Here is a 21,099-nt window from a genome sequence, read left to right on the forward strand (position 1 = left end):
TAAGACACGATCAACCACTCTATCGGCTATGTTTGGCCAATTTTATTTTTTGTATAAAAAAAGTGTTAAGTGTATATTTTTTGGAATAAAAATTCATGGGCCTAATGGCAAAACAAACACTTCTTAATGAAATGTTGATTAAGTAAATAAATTATAAAATATATGGGATATTTTAGTAAAATGAAAACTATAAGGTAGATTCAAGTAAATATGTAAAACTATAAGGTGTGTACTAGTAAGTGACCCTAATATAAATGCATAAGAGTATACAATTGTTTTATATTTTCAACTTTTTAAATAATTAATAATTATTCATATTTTATATACTACTTTTAATAATTTTTTTATAATACAAAAATAACAATAATTAATTTTAGTTAGGTTTATTCATCAAACTTATGAAACCTACCAACTTGATCAACTCAACCCTAGTTGGTGGGTTTTTTATTTTTTTATGTTGGCTTTGGTTCAAAAAATTCTCAATTCGACCAAATTGGATCAGTTTCACTTTGGCCATTTGTAAATTGACCAAAATCGAACCACCTAACAATGGATATATATTAATATTTTATATTTTAAATATAATTTTAAATATAAAATAGTGAGAAATTTCCCATATTTCTTATTCTAAAATATTTTATTTCATAAATCTAATTTTTAAATTTATTTTTTAATAATTGTCGTAAGTGAGGTGGTTAGGCTATGTACGGGAGTCTACTTGAAGGACAAAAGAAAGCTAAGTGTAGGAGGTAAGCTAAAGGATAGGGCAAATGAGGTCATAGAACTATTATCTCGGTATAAATTAGACCCCTATTTAGAGGGAGAGATCCCAAGGTCCCAAAAGGAGGGAGCAAAAAATGTTTGGTTCCCATTAGGAAAGGGAATCTTGGATTTGGTGTCAGTTGTTAGGGAACACTGTTAGAGTTTCACCACGTGTATTATGAGATATCTTAAGGATGAACTTTCCTTTTGTCTAGGGATTCTCATAATACACATGTGCTACTTCCTTTCATGACCCTTTTAAAATGATGTGGCATGGGTGATGTCACTATTTAGCTTGTGCACCTTCATTAGTCTCACGGGGTGTCCCATCACACGTTTTATTTAACGACGCACATGTTTTTATCACTTATTTCTGATCTGTGGTGAGTCTGCGCTCATCACGATTATGTGATGACTTTAAACTCATTGCAAGTTTGCGTGGCTTCAAAGCCCATCGCAGTTCTATGATGGATTTAAACTCATTACAAGTCTACATGGGTCCAAAGTTTATCACAACCTATTTCGGCTATGGATTCATCATAGATGTGTGATGAGTTATGAACCCATCGTAGATGTGCAGTGTGTTATGGACTCATTACAGGCATCCGCATAATATTAGTTTGACACTTCCTTTGTTTTGACGGTTTAAGTGACCACCATGTACCTACAATTGCACTGTAATTTTTAAAATTTAATTTAATTTTTAAGTTTAAATCTTTTGAACCGATTGACCTTTTTGTGGAAACCGACCCAAACCGATACAACTTGAGTGGGTCGATTTTCACAAAAGGTAAATCGGCTTCAGCTGACCAACTCCCCAACCTGACCATGTCAATTTGTTGGCCAAACAGCTTACGGCGGGTCTGAACCAACTCATGAACACTCATAATTTTAGCTAAATTAATATTTTATCTCTGATAAATAACAATAGTTTAATTTCCAATAATTATTAAAAATTTATAGCAAAAACACACAATTATTGAAAATATTTTGATAATGAAAAAAATACAATAATTACAAAAAAAAGTACTAAAAATATATTAGCTTAGTCAATAAATAGTATAATCTCAAATAATAGATTAATCTCTAATAAATATTAATTAATCAATAAGTTGTAACAAAAATATAATAAATACATTAAGTACAATAAATTAAATTAAAAAAAAATCAATAATAGTAGTTTAATCTCCAATAATTATTTAAAGTTTTCTGTTAAATAACAAAACAAAATAGGTTTATACATAACCATTGAAAATACATTTATCACAAAAAATAAAAAATAATTACTGAAATACAATAAAGATTAATTTTAGTATATATAATTATATAATAAATGCAGATTAAGAGTTTAAAATTTTTATTAATAAATATTAATGTTTTTGAGAGTTCTTTTCTCGAATTATTACTTGATATAAATGAAATTAGTTATTTACAATATTGTGTAAAAATATTAAATACTTAAATAATGTGTAAAATATTTAAATTTAAAAGATTAATTATTTATTTAATTCAATTATCCATAAAATCATAATTTATACTATTATTACATAAATTCATATTAATTTTGTAATACATTAAATTATTATTAAATTCAATATTATTTTATAATTATTTTTTTAATTAGAAGATTTTTTTTAATTTGTTACATAATTCTGTTATTTTAACTATTTAAAATATAGTTATGATAAATATTTAAATTATCTATAAAATATTTATAAATTTTGTTATTTGAATTTTGTTTATTTAAAGCTATTACATATTAATAAATATTTGAAAAACATTAAAATTGATAATCCAAAAAAAATATAATTTAAATTGTTAGTACATAATTTCGTGATATATTTTGTAAAAAAGTATAAAATTATTTTTTGTCTTTTTAATAAATATTTTAAATTATTATATGATTTTGTTAGAATATTTAAATAATTCTTATATGTTTTAATCCAAACTTTATTTAGATAGATATAGATAAAAAGTAGGGGAGAGGATAAATAGGAATTAGAAATAATTTATGAGAGAAACTTTATACTAAATTAGAGATAATTTTGGAGGCAAATAGGAATTAGTGATAACTTTGGAGAAAGTGGGGGAGGTAGTTTATGAGAAATTTTAGGAGAAGGGATTATTTAGGTTTTGGGAAAGTGCATAATCAAGATAAGGAATGATTATTGTTTTATATTTTAAAAAGAAAAGAAAATAAAGAAATACAAAAAATGGAGTAAAAATTGTTTTATTAAGGGCAGGGTTGTCAATGGATTGGGCCCAACTTGATGAATGCAAAACAATTGGGCCGTTTCTAGTTCTAGGAACTGAAATTGACAGGTCAGTTTCGGGTCCTGATATAATACTGTCTCGATTATTATCAGTTTAGAACTGGTTCCACCCAAGCCCAAACTGATTCAGACCCGACTCGAGCTATGTACATACTGTATATATAATGCATAACATATTAAATAAATTATATATAATGCACATATAATATTTAATATGTATTAAATGTATTTATTTATTTATTTATTATAATCGGGTCCACCGGGTCAAACCCAGTTGTCTTGAGAACTGATTAAATCGGTTATGAGTCTAAAAATTGCAGACCCTATCAGGTTCGGTTCAGTTCCGGGTCCTCAATATTTTATGTTGGGTTGGTTCTGGTTCTAGTTACTCTCGGCCCAGACTTGACCAATTAACGACCTTAATTTATTAAAACACCTTATAGATTTATGGATTTATTAAAACCTACCATATAGTTTGCATTTTATTAAAACACTCCTACAATTTGCAATCAATTTACTTAACATACATTTGAATAAATTTAATAAAAAAAATAAAAACAAAAATACCATTTTTTTGTCCCTAATAAAGCACAACCAACCATTCTGTTTGGCTCTATTTGGTCAATTTTATTTTATATATGAAGAAGTGTTTGAGGTAATTATGAGATAAAGAACCATTAGCCCATGCCCTTGAACAATTTTCATTCAGTTTAGGTGATGATGTTACTATTTTCAATTCCTCCCAAAGTTTTTCACAATCATAAAAAGCTCTATTGAGATTTTATTTTCACAAAAACTTCTCCTATACCATTGAAAGAACTCGCAATTACCTCCCTGTTATTATTATCTTGGATGGAAAATGTTGACCAAATGCATTAGTTTTTCAAAGATACCCATTTCAAAAGTACATAAAAGAAAAAATTTCTTTTAATTTAAGAAATCACTGAATAAAAAAGAAGAAAAAAATAGAATACTTTTACTCTATAAAAATGTTAGATATAGTGAAGTCTAACAGGGCAAATCTGACGTTTTGAATTATACTGAAAAGTGTCTTAAAGGGTAATATTGTAAATAGGGGTGAAAATAATAAACTGAAAAACTGAACCAAAACGATGAAACTAATCGAGAATTGTAATTAACCAAACCGATCAATCGATTGGCTTCGACTCAATTTAGCTACAGGTTTTTGTGAAACCTCAGAAAAAAGTTGTTATAATTGTCAATGGTTCAGGGTGGTATTTTACCCTATAGGGTAAGTTTAAGTTTATCTTTGAAAGTTGAAACTCACCAAGTAAAGTAAATAGAATATTTCCCTTTCCCTTCCCTACACCTACAGTGGTTACTGTCTATAATAATTATAATAATTATGCAGAAAGCATGCACGAATCACGATCACAGGTCAAATGATGAAAGAGAGAACAGGAGCCACCACACCACGATCCACCTACGTGGCTGTGAAGTCCGTTTGAGAAGTAGATCCCAATTCACCTTAAGAGGAAGACACGTCGTCGTTTGCCGGCCTTATTATTCCAATTTGTTTTTGGGATTTTCTTTCCTCTTATCCGTTGTCATACATACTTGCTTTCTCTTGTCCGTCAGATTGGTGCATCTGTATCCAACGCTTTATATCACCTGTCGCCATCAGAATCCGATTATGGGTTCTGCTATTTTCGATAGGATAGAATATGAATGAAGGGATATGGAAAAGCATTTAATGAAACGAACGTGTGCATGATCACTCCGGATCTCCTGTTCATGAGAATTTTATCCACGCCTATCCACAATATATCACTCCCGTCAATTGGAATATCTATGTATGGGTGGGCAGAAGATCCAGACTCGTGCGTGATAATCCATTGGCAAGGAACGGTCTTTATGGCCTTGCATTAACAACCAAACTCACTTTGCCATGCTCTCCTCACGTGTATGTATTGTGGTGAAATTTGAAAGTGGAAATACCTTCAGTCTAAGTCTAACTAAAGGTAAAGGATGATAAGAGACCAGAGCCTGCCAAATGGCAAATGCCAAATTGCTTTTCCAATGAATAAAAAAATAGGCGACAAAAAAATGTGTGTGATGAGAGAGAGGAAGAAAATCCGGACAGGAATCTTGTGGGGTCAAGGTGCCGCGGTGGCAAAACCTTCTTTCGGAAAATACAGAAAATAAGGGGTTTTGCAAGAATTCGTGATTAAAAATAGAATTTTTTTTTAACTAACTGAAATAAAAGAGGAGGACCGTTCAATTCGTTCGAGGAGGGCGGTATCGTACTATTGTGCAAAGGGAGCAAGGGACACATTGGGATCCGAGTAATGTTGTGCTAGTGGCGGAGCTGGAGGTGGTGGCGGCGGTGGTGGTGGTGGTGGTGGTGGTTGTCAACCATGACCAGGAAGCTCTAGGGTTTTGAAATTACAAAAGTGGAGGGGATTTGGAGCTTGGCCTTGCCTCTCCGATCTCAACTTTTGTTATTTCAGGACACTAGAGCGTCAACATTTGCATCCTTTCTATCTCTCGGATCTAGGATCCTTATTTTCTCCGGTAGATTCTGGAATTTCTCTTGTTGATTTCCAACGCAACCCGTATTACGAACATTCCGTATCTTTAGTTGGTTTGGCCCCGTGGATCGATTAGTTCTTCGCCGGAGCTCGAAGGTTGGTTCTTTCCGTCGAAAAATAGATCGATTTTTTTTTTTCGTTTCTTGGGCTGCATTTCTAATTTGTTTCTTCACATTGGTCGATTGATCTTATTGGAAAAGCACAGATTTTTGGGCTGCTCAACCTACATTTCACTCTTTTGTGGGTTGAGGCTTTCTTGGAGTCCATCACGAATTATTGTAATTTAAGTTCAAGGAATTCCTTCCTGTGCTGGCGTTGGAGACAATTGAGTGGGAGTCAAATGTTGTCTGTCGTAAGGCAGTAGTTGCCTTTGACAATTAAGATTACAACTTATTTCGGCGTTGAGATTACAACTTATTACAGCAATTGAGTGGGATTCAAATGTTTTCAGAAGATTACAACTTATTTCGGCGTTGAGAGGCAAAGTTGATTACAAAACATTTGCTCTTCTCTCGTTGGAGACTGGGAGCTGAAGAGGAAAGCATCGAGTGATCTCGCATTAATGTTCTCCGAACTGATTGGGCAACAATAGAGGCGTAAAATTTCCAGAATTTCCATTTACGGTAATAGGTTTAATGATGTTAGATTTCTCCGTTTAGTTCGAGCCCATCAAATTTCGATTGACACCTAAAAACATTTGCACCGTATACTCCAGGTAAGTCGAAACGAAAAATTACCAACTGTTTAGTTTATCCTTTTTTCGGAACTAAACAACCGTTGTTTTGTTCCTTCCATATTAACTTCACTAATCCTCTATTTTCTCTTTGTTCTTTGTCTGCTTATCTTATAATCAATCAGAGAAGAATCTATTTGGTTACGATGCCGTTCAAAAGCTTTGTTCGGGAGCTCAGGGAGATGAGGGATGGGATTTCGTGCAAATCGAGGAGAGGGGGAGAAGGGAAGGATGTGGGCAGCCACAGGAGATCGCATATTAGCCCTGATGTGTCACGGTTCCAAACGGATTCGATTGAACAGGGCCCGTGGGCTAACCTACCTCCGGAGTTACTTATGGATGTGATCCAGAGAGTGGAGAATAGCGAGACATTGTGGCCTGCGAGGAGAAGTATCGTTGTTTGTGCGTCTGTTTGTAGGTCATGGAGAGAGGTTGTAAAAGAAATTGTCAAGACTCCCGAGCAATGCGGAAAGATTACCTTCCCTATCTCATTAAAGCAGGTTCTTACGCTTCTCTCTCTCTCTTCAGATAATTTTCTTTTGCTCTCTATTTTCTCTACTAATTTTCTTTTTTTGGTTGTCATTGCTTCAACTTTGAATAGCCCGGGCCCCGTGACTCGCCCGTTCAGTGCTTTATAAGGAGGGACAGATCAACTTCTACTTATCGACTCTATCTTGGTCTTTGCCCTGGTATATGCTTTATTTTGCACATTTTTTTCATCCCCTAAGACAATTTTTTTTTTGTCGTATTATATTTCTTTTGTTGATCATTGTTTGAAACTTTGAATTGCTTATCCAACAAAAATTTCAATGTAATTAATTCAATATTGCTTGGGTGCTTATTTCTATAGCTTTAGTGCAGCCATGCCTGCCTTGCTCATATGCAAATTGGGTGTCTGGTTCCATTTTCCCCTTGTTTGTTAGACTAGAAAAAGAAAATATCAAGACTATCTTTGTTTTATTTTCAGAGCCTTAATTTATATGTTTGGGGGTGAAAAAAAATTGAATTCAGCATAATTTGATTCTCTTAGAGGTGAAAATTTGGGTATAAAACCAAAAACCAATGTTCATTTGTATGACATTTTTTTCTCTTAGAAAGTTCTTGTCCTGAATACTTGATCTTTTGTTGCTTCTATGTTTTTGATGAATGGTAGCAATGAATGCCACAGTGCAGCACACACTGAATTGAGCTCCCAAAGACATGCTGAGACCCATTAAAAAAAAAAAATAGTTTTATTTTGCCCTCTGACTGGGGAAGTGCCTTCATCAGACCCCTGAAATAGTTATTATTAACATCAAACCTGATTATTTCTGAAATATGAATTAGAATCTAGATCATTTAGAGATCAATAGAACCTGATCATAAATAGTTTGTTTTGACCATCGCTAAACTACAATTTTGAATTTAGCATTTCAACTTGATACTATCTTAGTGGTCTGTGGAAACTAACAAATCTGACTTGATAGAATAATTGCTGGTTAAGTTGGATCTTAAAATTGGTTGCAAGACAACAACTCTTAATTTTCCTTAAGTTGCAGTTACCTTCATTTGGTAAGTAAAAGAAAAAAGCTCTGAAGCAAAATTTGCATTTGCTGCTATGATACTTGGATGCCTGTACAAGGGAGCCACATCGTATTAGATACTTGAACTTTAAATGAAATTTGTATCCAATACCATATACAGCTGTTTCCTCACTGAATCTGAGTAACATAAGTTTGCTGGCCATAACAAGCAGTCCTATATACTACTGCCTCACAAACCACAAGTACATAAAAAGCAAATAGTCAAAGCTTATTTTTGCATCCATCCTTGATGTTGTTGCAATATGCATAAGTAGAAAAACATATGATTGTTTTCAAGGTGCCAAGGCGAACCTAGGCAACAAGGGAGCGTTAGTCGCCTAGTCACCTAGGCAGGCGCCTATGCATCGCCCAATGTCTCAAAACTAAATGTATTTTTCATACTGTTTCTAGGCCTGTGTCTCAAAAATAAACCTTTTCTTCTGTAAGATGGTGTCTTAGAAATAACCATCGCCTAGTAAAAGAGGGTGCTGCTCTGTTTTTGACATAGAAAAAGAAGAAAAAAATCAACAAATAAGGAGAAAAAGGGCGGAAGCCCCTGTTATTGTTATAAAAAAATGCAAGAAAAAAACTTGAAAATGATGACCATTTCAAAAAGCAGAGAAAAAAAATCAAATGGAGAACAGAAATTTTAAGGAGCAGAGCCCCTGTTTTTGTTCCAAAAAGGAAAGGAAATAAATCAGAAATTTAAGGAGAGACAGTTATTTCTTATCCCAGAAAAAGAAGGTGCTGACATCTATTTCTGTTCTTGAGGAGTCGAACATACCTGTGTTTGACTGGTGTTACTTGTTGCTTCAAGTCTTCACTCTTTTAAGCCTTCGAAGTTTCGAAGTCTTTAAACTTCAGTTCTTTATCACTTGAAAAATCTTTTAGTCTTTGAACTTCACAGAACTTCAGTTTTTTATTGCTTTTTTTTTTTGGTAAAGAGCTCTTTATCACAAATGCATTGATTTATGAAGTAATAAAAACAATATTATGGTGTAGCGTGGCCTGTGCTAATATTATGAGATAAAAATATAAAAACATTGTAATATAGTCTAAGGTTTGATATAAAATTGATTGGCGTTTAGGCGAGGCGAGCAATAAAAAGCGCCTAGTCGCCTAGGTGCTGCCTTGACAACTATCCCATTGGTTTAAATTTTCTTTATTGTTGGGAATGGTGGATCAAGTACTAATTGGTACTCCAGGATGTATTGCTTGAAGGTATTAAAGCATTATTATGTGGACACAGAATGATACTGATTTGATGATGCTATTTGACCACGTTACAATCTCTATGGTGCAAAGTTATAAGCTACAAAAAACAGCAGAAAAAACGTATTGAGCTCAAATATGCATTTTCCTGTAATCCCAAATATATTTGCAGGAAATTGGCCTTTGTAACTTGCCATAGTAACATTTCAGAAAGGGAATACATCTAAGGAACCCTTAGAATATAAGGGAAATAGCTATTTGTTTAGTGAGTGGGAAATATCTATTCCTTCACTTTCAAAAGTTGGGAGTTTGTCCCAAGACTTGGAAACTTACATTTTTTTTTGGTTATATCCATTTTTTTTATTTTTCTCTACTGATGAAAGGGAAATTTAATTTGTTACGCAGTACCCCTGATACCGTTTAATTGGATTTCAGATTTTTGGCAACATTTTGACCACAAATCTGTCTTAGGTGATCAATTCATGCATTGAAATGCTACAGTAAACTACTACTACTACAAATGCCTCCGAATTAAATATATTGATGAAATGAAAATGATTGTGTCATGTGACTTCCAAATTTTGACCAAGTAAATATGTTGATCAAATGAAGTGAATTTGGTTATTCATGTATGCTACTTACTATTTTATTGAATGCACAGCTCCGTTGGGGGACAACAATAAACTGCTTCTTGCAGCCAAGAAGGTTAGAAGAGCAGCTTGTACAGATTATGTTGTATCCTTGGTTGGGCATGATTTCTCTCGTGCAAGCAATACATATGTTGGAAAACTAAGGTAAATTTGAATTATTAACCATTCCTTTTTTATTTTGTTTATTGTGTCATTAGGTTATTAGTCATTCGTCTAATGCTTGTTCTGATATGCTCCATGACATTGACAATTTGTTGTCAATCTTTTACCAGGTCCAATTTCCTGGGCACCAAGTTCACCATTTATGACAGCCAGCCTCCATGCGACTCTGTAGTCCAATCAAGTAGTCGGTCAAATAGGAGAATCCATTCCAAGCAGGTATCTCCAAGGGTTCCAGCAGCTAACTATGATGTAGCCACCATCAATTATGAGCTCAATGTTCTCCGATCAAGAGGTCCGAGGAGAATGCAATGTACAATGAACTCAATCCCCATCTCTGCAATTCAGGAAGGGGGTACCGCCCCAACACCTACTGAACTCCCACACTCCTTTGAGGAGGCACCTGCTTGCTTATCAGTTTCGAAATCCAAGGATCCAGTTGTTGACTCTGGCTCCACAAGCCTCTCAGAGACAGAGAACAAGAGAACAAGAGAAGCACTAATTTTAAAGAACAAAGCACCTAGATGGCATGAACAGCTGCAATGTTGGTGTTTAAATTTCAGAGGGCGTGTGACGGTGGCCTCTGTTAAGAATTTCCAGCTCGTGGCATCTGTGGATCCTTCCCACAATGTCTCACTAGCAGAGCAGGAAAAGGTAATACTACAGTTTGGAAAGATTGGCAAAGACATCTTCACTATGGATTATCGCTACCCACTCTCCGCCTTCCAATCCTTTGCTATATGCTTGAGCAGCTTTGACACTAAACCAGCCTGCGAATGACCCCATTCGTGTTATAGATCATTGCTGTGGTACTTCCATGAGAGGTGGTTGTAAATGGAAGTCCTTTCGTGTCTGCCACTTGTTATCTCCGAGTACCTTAGTTATGAGGACTTTAGTTTTTAAGAGGGCAATCTGGGCAACAATTTCTTGTTTTGTGGGTTGCATTCTGTGGGTGGGAGTTAACCTGTAACACTTCCTCTGGAGGTTGTAGTTACAATCAATATCAAATTATTTTATTTCTTTAAACTTGCGGAAATCCTATCATACCTATTTTACTTGCACCAAGGTTGCTTGTCGGTTTAGGATACTATATAAGCAGAAACTATAATCGAGCTGCTCATACACCAGCATATCTAGCACGCAAAGATCAGCTTAGGATACTATATAACTCTGTCTTATATCCACTTGTACAGTTTATAACTCAGTCTTATATCCACTTGTACAGTTTATCTTTAGCTAAATAACGAATGGCTGCTTTCTCTTTTGCGACAAAAAAAAATTGCTTGTCGGTTGACCATAAAAAAGGTCTACTTGTCTATTGTACCATTGAGACTTTGATAATTGGATTTTAATTATTCAATTGTAATTACAGTTTGCATATATAAATGGACTTCTGTCCCATAACATAATTCATCATCTGAAGACTGATAAACATCTAGGAGTGGGAAGATAGAACCTCCTTTTTTATTATAAACTTTATATGTAGATATAGCCAGACAGGTTAAAAGATGTAGACTTGATCATTCTTTCTTGGTCGAAGAACCTTATTTTCCATTTTCTATGCCCCTTCTCTTCACAGCTATGAAGATAGCCATGACGCTTAGGTTGCTTGGATCAGAATCGCTGGATTCCCAAGAGTCCTCTGAAGCACCTCCTAAACACGGGCTCACAAGTGAGCTTCTGAACCAGAGGTTATGTTAAAACTGGTCTTATGTGCCTCATAAGATTTTGTTTCTGTGTTCAAGTTGACGGTGCCCATTGGCTTATGATGATGAACTACGCGAACTCCTGGATTGCTTTCGTAAAAGGAACTGTCAAAAAGAAGGGAATTGTTGATACTTTGTGCATTGCTGTTAACGAATGTTGTAGATAATGCATCTTCTCCTATCTCCGGATCATCTGAACTTGCATCAGGAGTGTCCTCTCCATCGTCAGTTCCTTCTCCTTGGTCATCTTGGTTGAGCTTATAACCCTTTTGAATGGGGACTGCCTCATCTGTATTTTCCAATTCAGTACCCATATGCATTGCTGCTCCTCTATTTTCACCAGCCAGAGTTATGATGGATGCCGGATGCTCATCTATGGACTGCTTTGGATATCCCATTGTCAGCTTGTGGACGAACCTTGAAACATCTTCCTTGATTTCTTTGTGTAGGGGAGCTCGTTCACTTTTTGATGTTGTAGGCTTTAGGTGCAGTTCATTGTCCAAGCTCCTCTCTTTTGTTTTCATTGCAACTGCTTTTCTCTCTCTTCCTTTAAAGCCTGCCATTGCTATCTTCTTTTTGTCTGGAACTGCTTGCTTCTCCAGCTGCTTTTTTTCTGCTTGAGATGCTATTCTTGAGGGCCCTTTGCTCGCTGTGACTGATCTTGATGCCATGCCATGAAGTTCAGCGGTTGTCTGTTGCTTTGGCTCCTCATCAACCGGGGCAATGGACTTATTTTCTGTCCTAAGTTCTTGTATTGATTTCTTCTCGTCTTTCCTTTCTTCTGATTCTGAAGGAGGAATAAGGTCATTAATAATTGCAGAAGGCTCTGATATTACTGGCAATATAGGCATACTTTTTGTAGGTTGATTTGTTTCCTCTTCCAGTTGAGAGCTTGGTTGCGATAGGTTTTGGGTTGGGGAAAGATAGACTGGCTTAGGCGAGCTTTTCACCTGAGGTGACTGAGAGTAATGCTGCAGGTGCGGGAATAATACTGCCTGGGTTTGGGATGTCTCATCAGGCTGAGAGGTAGGTGGAGACTGAGATCTTGCTGTTAACGGAAGGGCTTGCCTTGTTGGGAATGGGGCCTGAGAACCTGTTTGATCTATTGATTGAATTAGGTCTTGTTTTGTTGGAGGTGATGGGTGCTGAGAATCTGGGGTATGTGTGGATGTTGTGGTTAGGGGTTGAGACTTTGAACTAGGTTGAGAGGCTGTAAGAGATGGTGATGGGGGTTGAAGACTCGAAGTTACTACTTGTGGTTGAGGTGGTGATGGGGGATGAGAAATGACTCCTAGTGGAGGGGCTGCAAGAGGTGGTGATGGGGGCTGAGAGCCTATTCGTGATGTAGGGACGGTGGGAGATGGTGATGGGGGTTGAGGAGTCAAAGTTACAACTTGTGATTGAGGTGGTGATGGGGGCTGAGAGCCTATTCGTGATGTAGGGGCTGTTCTAGATTGTGATGGAGCTTGAGGTGGTGATGGGAGTTGGGGAGGAGTCAAAGTTATTACCTGTGATTGAGGTGGTGATGGGGACCGAGAGCCTATTCGTAACGTAGGGGCTGTGGGAGATGGTGATGCGGCTTGAGAACCTATTTGTGATGGAGGGGAGGTGTGAGATGGTGATAGTGACTGGGAGCCTACTTGTGATGGGGGTTGTGACTCTGTCTTTGGTGGGGGTAAAGGAGCTGGGGCTGGTGGCTGGACTGCTGCTGGTTGTTGATTTGGAGCTACAGTGGTGGACCTTGGTTGGGATTGGGTCCCAACTGGAGCACGAAAAGGAGTCGATGCTGAGCCTAGTGACCAAAACAGAAAGCGGAATGGCTGCCTGATGGGCTGTTCTGCCATGATTTTTTAGATAGCTGTGGGAGACGGTGGTGGCTTGGTTGTTGGCAATGCTATAGAATGTAGAGGAAGATGGTCTGAGAAAGATGGAAGGTTCAGGTAACATATATATAGGTTTGGATTCGATACTTGGATTTATTTGAAGGGTTCAATTTGGCATCTTTCTGTATCTTCTTACCAAAGCCAATCTATGCGTCATTCAATGCCTAGTGTTGATCCTCGTGTTTTTGGGTGAACTTGGATTCTTGATGGTTTCTTCTCGCCCTGGACTCGTATCTTACTCTAGTAATTTCTTCATTATCAAAATTTCTCTTCCTTTAGGGGCCATTTTTCTCTGGATTTTGAGAGGGGGAAAGTTGGTCATTGGGATTTTGATTCCCATTGACAAAAAATCTAATGTTTTTTTTTTTTCTGATTTATGTGGAGACCAGAAAATTTTATTTTTCTGGGTATACCCATCTCCTAGGTGGGTAAATAACTTTCCCACCTTGGAGGAAAGTTGCCAACACTTGAAAGGGACAAAAATGCCCCTTGTAATAATGAATTTTCATGGATAAAATGGTCATTGCCTTATTTATATGGAAAATAAAAGAACGTGGATAAATTAACTTACCCGGGTAAATCTTTCCGGGAAAATAATTACTTGGGAAAGTACATTTACCCAGATAAATAAATTACAGAAATGTGAACAGGGCCTTAAGGTTTTAGGCTGTGTTTGATTCGAAAGACAATGTATTTGAATCTTCAACTCTCCAAATGCTATTGCTCTCTTGCTCACTCACTGCTCTCTTCGATTCAAAGCAGCTTGCTCTCTACAGCTCAACTCGGCTAGCTTCATCATCTTGTTACTAATTTGAGTGTTGGAATGCCTTCCCCAGACTTCATTCTCAGTCTCTGATCCTTATTTTTTTACATATTTCCTTGGTGCACTACTTCATATTTCCACTTCAGCCTCGCTAAGTTGGCAGTATTTATCTGCTGTATATTCAATTCAGCACCCTTTGGATCATATAACGTCAATTTGCATTACATATTTCTTCCATGTACTGCATTGTATTGTTTGTTTCAAATATAATGATTAGGATTTGTGTGGCGCATGGGCTTTATCAAGCAAAATTGGAGGGAAAGAAGCCCCAAGAAAATCTCACTTTGTTATTTATTGTACAATAAACATTCCCAATTAGGTCAAACTAGTTTGAGTTCGAACCTAGCATTGTTCGGTTAGAAAGATTTTATTAATTTTTTAGATATGGATAAAAACTAAATTTATATTAATTATTATATGTTCATACTAAAGGTTTATATTTTATATATTAGTAAAGTTGCTTTCAATGTTGTATTTAATTTTTATACAAGTAGTTTTTAATTCATTTTGTTCATATTCTCGTAATCCAAAATTATATATCCAATAGATAAGATCAATGAATCTATAAGATCCTATTCGATTTCAAATATCAATGAATCAAATTTGAATATACCTATAATGTGACCATATTAAATTAAACCACTCATGGTGTGTTAATATCAAATTAGTTCAGCGGTGGTGTGCCATATCAATTTAAATCACCCATGGCGTGATATGTAGATATCAATTTAAATCACCAATTTTTGGGTCAAAAGTCAAATTACTTATATGAGGTTTTGCATGGAGTACTCATAACATCATAATGGCAATAAAACTCATTGGGCAAAATGAAATAGTAATTATTAATTTTAATTACTATTTATTATCATAATGAATAGTTATTATAATATTTTATTATACCTACCTGTATGATGTATTGATGTACCAAAAATTAATCATTCAATTTATGTGGATCATTCGTCTGCTTTAATTTGCATGGTCAGTCCGCCATGTGCTGTATGATTTTAACATTTGAATTTTGAACTCAATGATTACCTTTCATTTCAATATCAACCACCCTCTAATGATTTATTACTCTAATTTGTATTTGTTAAAAGTATTGCCATAATCTATCTATCTATGTATCTATATAAAACCCAAAAAGTTTGGGTTGGGTTCGGTTGATGCTCGAGTTAGGGTTGAAATTCATGAATTCCACTTTATTTCGGGTTGAATTAAAGTTGACTCCTTAGACAATCCGACCCAATCCGAACTCAATTCTATAATACATGTCATTTATAAATATATGTTATATGTAATATATAACATACATTGATTTGTTTAGATGCATGATATTTGTATAACCCCCACCATATAGTATCATGTATTTCTTTTAAGATAATCACTTCACTTAGTCCTAATGGAAAAGATTAAACCTTAATAATATTATTTTATGTTTTTTGAAAAATTTATTCTTCATCTCCTCTTGTTGTTTGCCGTCTATAAAAGATCTATCTTGAGTCATAACTCATGATAAACTATAATCATTTTTAGCACTTGCTTTTCTGAATTTTGTACCAAAAGAATAACAAAAACAAAACATTAACAAAGGAATACTAATGAAGCATAGAATTAATATATGTAGTACTGAAAGTTGAGTTAAGATCTAAAATCGATAAATTCTAGGAGGTTTTAAGGGATGGGAAGAAGGTTGGGTTGAAGGAATTTAGTTAGGGTTAGGGTTGGGTAGGGTTGAAGATTGGGAGTTTAGAACTTAGGGTTTAGCTAGGGTTGGCCTCAACCCTACCTAGCCTGGCCCGACTTGCAGCCCTAACCAACATGCCTCTGTTTTCCCACCCTTCTTCAAACTAATATATTCACTCTTCTTCAGTTTTCTCTCATCAACAATTTTTTCTCCGCCATTTTCTCTATTCACTCATTTCAATTTTCTCAGTCGTTTTGGAGGAAGCAGGGGAGGGAACCGATCAGAAACGTCTCAGTCAGATAAACAACTTTCAGGTATGTTTTCAAGCGAACTTTATTGTGTTCTTGAAAGCTCATTACCGTCCACTTTATTTTCAGTCGTTGAAACCCTTTAGGCACTCAGTTATTTAAACCGTTTGGGCTTTAAGTTGTTGGATAACTTTCATATGAATCACATGTATGCTTTATTTTTTTGGAAATTGTTTGAAATTCATCATGAGTTTTCAACATTTCTCTTTAACTCACCACAACTTTTCAAAATGTCTAAAACTCACAACATCATTAACTTGACGTTAAACAGACTAACAGGTGTTAATATATTATTATTTTAATCTTCATAAAAAATTATAATATATATATAAAAAATTAATGGGTGTTAATATAATTACCATTTTAATATTTAGACATGAAAAAAAGGAAAAAATTCAAAAAAAATATTTTCAAATATAAAACACATAAAAACATAGGAAGTACAAAAAAATATAAAAAATTATAGAAATTGAAAAACAAATAAGAAAATAAAAATTGTAGAAAAAAACAACAAAAGTTATAGAAAAACACAAAAATTGCAAATACATAACAAAAAAATACAAAAAAAAAATTATAGATTGTAGAAAATAGAAAAACATAGAAAAACAGAAATTATAAAAAAGCATCGAAAATTATAACAAAACACTAAAAATGCAAATAAAAAAACAAGAAAATTGAAAACTAAAAAATACCATTTTTCCTCTAAATCACCATTCAAGGGTAATTTGGTCATGAAAGTTGTTATTTATGTTGACATGAACACCTCTGTTAAGAAGCATTAACGGTGCACTAACGGAGGGGGAGTTTTGGAAAATAAAAACTTACTGACATTTGTGATGAGTTTAAGAGAAATGTTGAAAACTCATGGTGAGTTTTAGACAATTTCCCTTTTTTCTTTGGCTTTCTGGTGTTCATTTGGACCTTAGCGACCCCTAATTTCTGGTTTTTTTAAAAAAATTTTATTTATTTTAAGTAAATTTATTTTAAAAAATACTATTACCTAAAAAAATTGGAGGATTCACGTCCCTATGGTGAACCCATCCTCCTTTGGGATCAGGGATGGAGGACAAATTTTATCCCAACGGGGATCAAGGATGGTGATGGTGGTTAATTTCAGAATTGAGGGTAGCGACGAGGAATATGATCCCCATTCCTAATGCAAGGTCCAAAGTATCGATACAATATACCCCATATTAGACATATCATTTCATATCATGTGGGTTTTGACTTTTGATACACCTATTTAAAGATGTTTTTCAAGAAACCCTTTATTTTTATTAAATAATATAAAATATCTTGAAAATAACTAAAAGAAACATAAAATGCCCATGATTCAAACTGCTGATACACCCTTGGCATGTTGATAAACAAAGGTTGTATTGATATACCCCTCTTGAAGTAATGTGAGTTTCCTTCTTGCACCATTTTAATAATATTGACCAAAACATCTCCTATAATTCCTATTCTATAGTTTACATTTTACTAAAATACACTTATAGTTTACAATCAGTTTAATAAAAAGACACAAAGAACTACTCTATTTGACCAATTTTATTTTTTATATGAAAAGTGTTAGGGGTGCTTTTGGATTAAACAACCATGGGCCCATGCACTTAAACATTTTCTACTAGTTTAGGTGATCATGATGCTATTTTTAGATGACAAAACAAATAATTCTTGGTAAATGCTTGATTAAGTAAAGAGATTGCAAACTAAGGGGTGTTTAATAAAATGGAAATTATAGTGTAGGTTTAAATAAATCCGTGAGACTATAAGGTGTGACCTAGTAAATGATAAAAAAAATCCATTGGATAAAAGAGTTTTTTCCTAGACAAGGAATCCAAAGAGCGCACTCGGTGATTAGAATATTTGGATTTCTAAGTTGGATCTAGATGTAGGGTGATTTGGCCCGACCTAGTAATAAGGGGACACGTGGACACGACCTAACTAGCAGGATGACAGTTCAGTCCGATACAATAAGTCTGCAACGAATTGAGCTCGGATAGCCAAACCACCTTGGGACAAGTCCACCTCGAGACAAGTTCACCTCGGTGCACGATTGCATCAGGACCACCTCGATCCCAAGGCACTTCGGCATTCGTACCAGGTCAAATCCAAAGGGCACTAGCTCGGGTAATATTGACCGGCCACAGCATGGCAACCCCGAAGATCTTGCCACCAGATTCCACACTTTATAGGATCACGCCTCGTAACAACTAGCATTATCTCCCCCGTTCGATTTGGGCGGAAGTGATGAATCTCACCAGTTGGCAATGCTATCCCCAATTAACGCGGAAACGGACCTCATCGTAACGAGGATCTCGAAACTGCTCTGCGAAACCCGCAAAGGGTCCACTATATAAAGGTACGTGCAATCTCTGCTCTCTAGTTCTCTTGCATTATAAGTTATTATCAGCTCGCAACTAAGTACTAACTTAAGCATCGGAGCGACCTCGCCGGGTAAACAACCCCGGGTTCTATAATTCGCTTTTTGCAGATCAATTGAGTCTTTCGTCTACTGGAAGCCAGATCACCTCCAACTTGGAGCAGCCGGATTGCGCTACAATAGATCTAGTTGGGGACAGGGTGTTTTCAATCTCGAACTATTTTTAATCAGTTCCATGTATTACACCTAAAACCATTTTGATAATTAATCAGGACAATCATGTCTCACCCAATTGACTCGCTAATCAAAACCCTTCTAATCTCGTTTTTTTGAAATTGATTTAATTTTCCAAAATTTCCCTTCATATCAATCAAAGGTGAAGTTGCAACTTTAAATTTTCTTTTTTTTTTGTTGTTTATAAAATTTGTATTGGTTTTTTTTTTCTATAAAAACTAGCCTGAATTGTAATTATATGGGTATTTTGTATATTTTTGTACATTTTTTAGAAGATTCTAACAGATGGGGTCTACTTGCAACTACATCAAAAAGTTTGAGGGAGGTGACTGCAATTATCAAAATTCAGGGGAGATTTCAGCAATATAAACAGTAAAATATTAAATGGTTCATATGTGATAAAACAAGTGCTTTAACCAAAATTATGGCATATATTATCTATGAAACTTACTCGTTTGACATAAAATATAACAAAAATTACAATATAACTGAGAGAACTTTGTATATCATTTAACCATGTAATAGTATAGCATGACTTTTCCTTTATTATCAAAAGAGAAAAGAAACTCATATAATCGATTCCAAGTCAAAATGGCAAGAACCGGTCTCCAACCATAATAAGCTTGGCTGGTTCAGTTCAGTTCAGTCTAGTAAACCTAGCTTTCCAAGCCAATAATAAATTCATGGCCCCATCTTGTATATTTTAGAGAAAATTTCACTTTGGTACCCTAAACTTTGGGGGTAGTGTCAAGTTAGTATCCGAACTTTAAATGTGTCACTACAATATCCAAACTTTCGAAACTATCAATTTGGTCGCAAATGGTTAATAAAAGAGAGAAAATGATTTTTTAAATGTCAAAATTACCCCCCTTTTAAACCCTTATTGATTTAGACTGAGAACTTCTGTTTACAACAAACACTAGAGGTCCTGTTCGAAGTTGCAGCGTTCTCCGCCAACAAGTTCATCTTGGACATCGTCACCGGTAGGGGTGTCAACGGACCAGTTTTGGATTGGAATCTGTTCAAATCAAAATTCATTTGGATAGATTAGACGGACCAATAAAACGTATTGAATTTGGACGGACTGGATGGACCAATATAAAATATTGGATTGGGTCTGGTCCGTCCATAATGAATTTATATTGGATTGAGCCAATATCTGGTCCATTGATAGAAGATAAGAACATAGGTGTTAATGTACCAGGTTTGAGTTGAAACCAATCTAAATTAATATGAATTTGAACAGATTGGATAGTCTTTGGACCGGTCCAAAATATTCATTGGACTGGATTGGACTAGGTCCTTTTGTAATGGACTCACATTGGACTGGACCGGATTGGACCAAATCCAGTCCATTTGACACCCCTAGTTACCGGAGAGAAATCTCGATGTATTCGGTCGTTGCCGGAGAGAAACTTCTTTGGAGAAGGGTTGCGCTTATCCTTCACATAAAATCCTGGTGTGTTATGTCGTTGCTCTTACCTTGTGCAAGTCTCATCCTCTTTCAACGGAGAGCTTGACAGAGATCTAATTGGTCTGAATTGTTAGAGTGTACATAACATAGTCGTTCATCTCATCCAACAAGCAGTCTTCAAAGTAGAACTACCAAAGAAACTCAAAGAAAATCCATCCATTATGTTCAGGGTGAACCATTCAAGGTAGAGCTGAATCGAATGATATAGCCCAAATCTTATTTCTCACTCTATTTCTAGCACCTTAGATTTCTATCGATCTATGGATGGACATATTCACCTCGGTAACAATTATTCTATTATAAACATCTTATAGAAACAACATTCCTCCATGGCATCAGTTATTGGTTAGATTTGCTGCCGAATAGGATATGCCAATTGAAGAACAAATAGAAGCCTTAAAGCTCTATCACGACATTGACAATTAGAACATGGTGGTGAAGTTCGTGACTAAACCCAGATAAGATTTAATGATATGAGTTCCCAAATGAACGCCTGAAAACCTAGGCCCTGCAGCACAAGAGTAGACAGAGATGAGAGAAGAAAAAAGAAGAATCATCTCTTAAACCACTCTCAAATTTGCACAACCATATGTGTTCTCTTAGTGGAGCCAAAAGCCAATGAAATCCACAACTCTACCCACCAGACAAAAAACTAATCCAAATTGTTCAAAGTTGTGGTTGAACAGAAGAAAAAACAA

General features: G+C 35.3%; 2 protein-coding genes across 2 annotated transcripts; one reads left to right on the top strand and one right to left on the bottom strand.

The window, feature by feature from the left end:
- Window positions 1-5,221: 5,221 nt before the first annotated feature.
- On the top strand, window positions 5,222-10,929 carry LOC148850858 (tubby-like F-box protein 5). Its single transcript, XM_088947067.1, has 6 exons — window positions 5,222-5,683; window positions 5,793-6,302; window positions 6,446-6,820; window positions 6,922-7,009; window positions 9,756-9,888; window positions 10,017-10,929. Exons 3-6 carry the CDS (start codon window positions 6,467-6,469, stop codon window positions 10,681-10,683), a joined length of 1,242 nt encoding a protein of 413 aa, XP_088803193.1. The 5' UTR covers window positions 5,222-5,683; window positions 5,793-6,302; window positions 6,446-6,466; the 3' UTR covers window positions 10,684-10,929.
- A 393-nt stretch (window positions 10,930-11,322) lies between these two features.
- Window positions 11,323-13,511, bottom strand: LOC148850859 (uncharacterized). Its single transcript, XM_088947066.1, has one exon. It carries the CDS (start codon window positions 13,451-13,453, stop codon window positions 11,570-11,572), a length of 1,884 nt encoding a protein of 627 aa, XP_088803192.1. The 5' UTR covers window positions 13,454-13,511; the 3' UTR covers window positions 11,323-11,569.
- Between the last annotated feature and the right edge of the window lie 7,588 nt (window positions 13,512-21,099).

This window comes from Nelumbo lutea, chromosome 5, assembly GCF_056320005.1.
Source record: "Nelumbo lutea isolate HS-2025 chromosome 5, American lotus-T2T, whole genome shotgun sequence".
NCBI lineage: Eukaryota > Viridiplantae > Streptophyta > Magnoliopsida > Proteales > Nelumbonaceae > Nelumbo > Nelumbo lutea.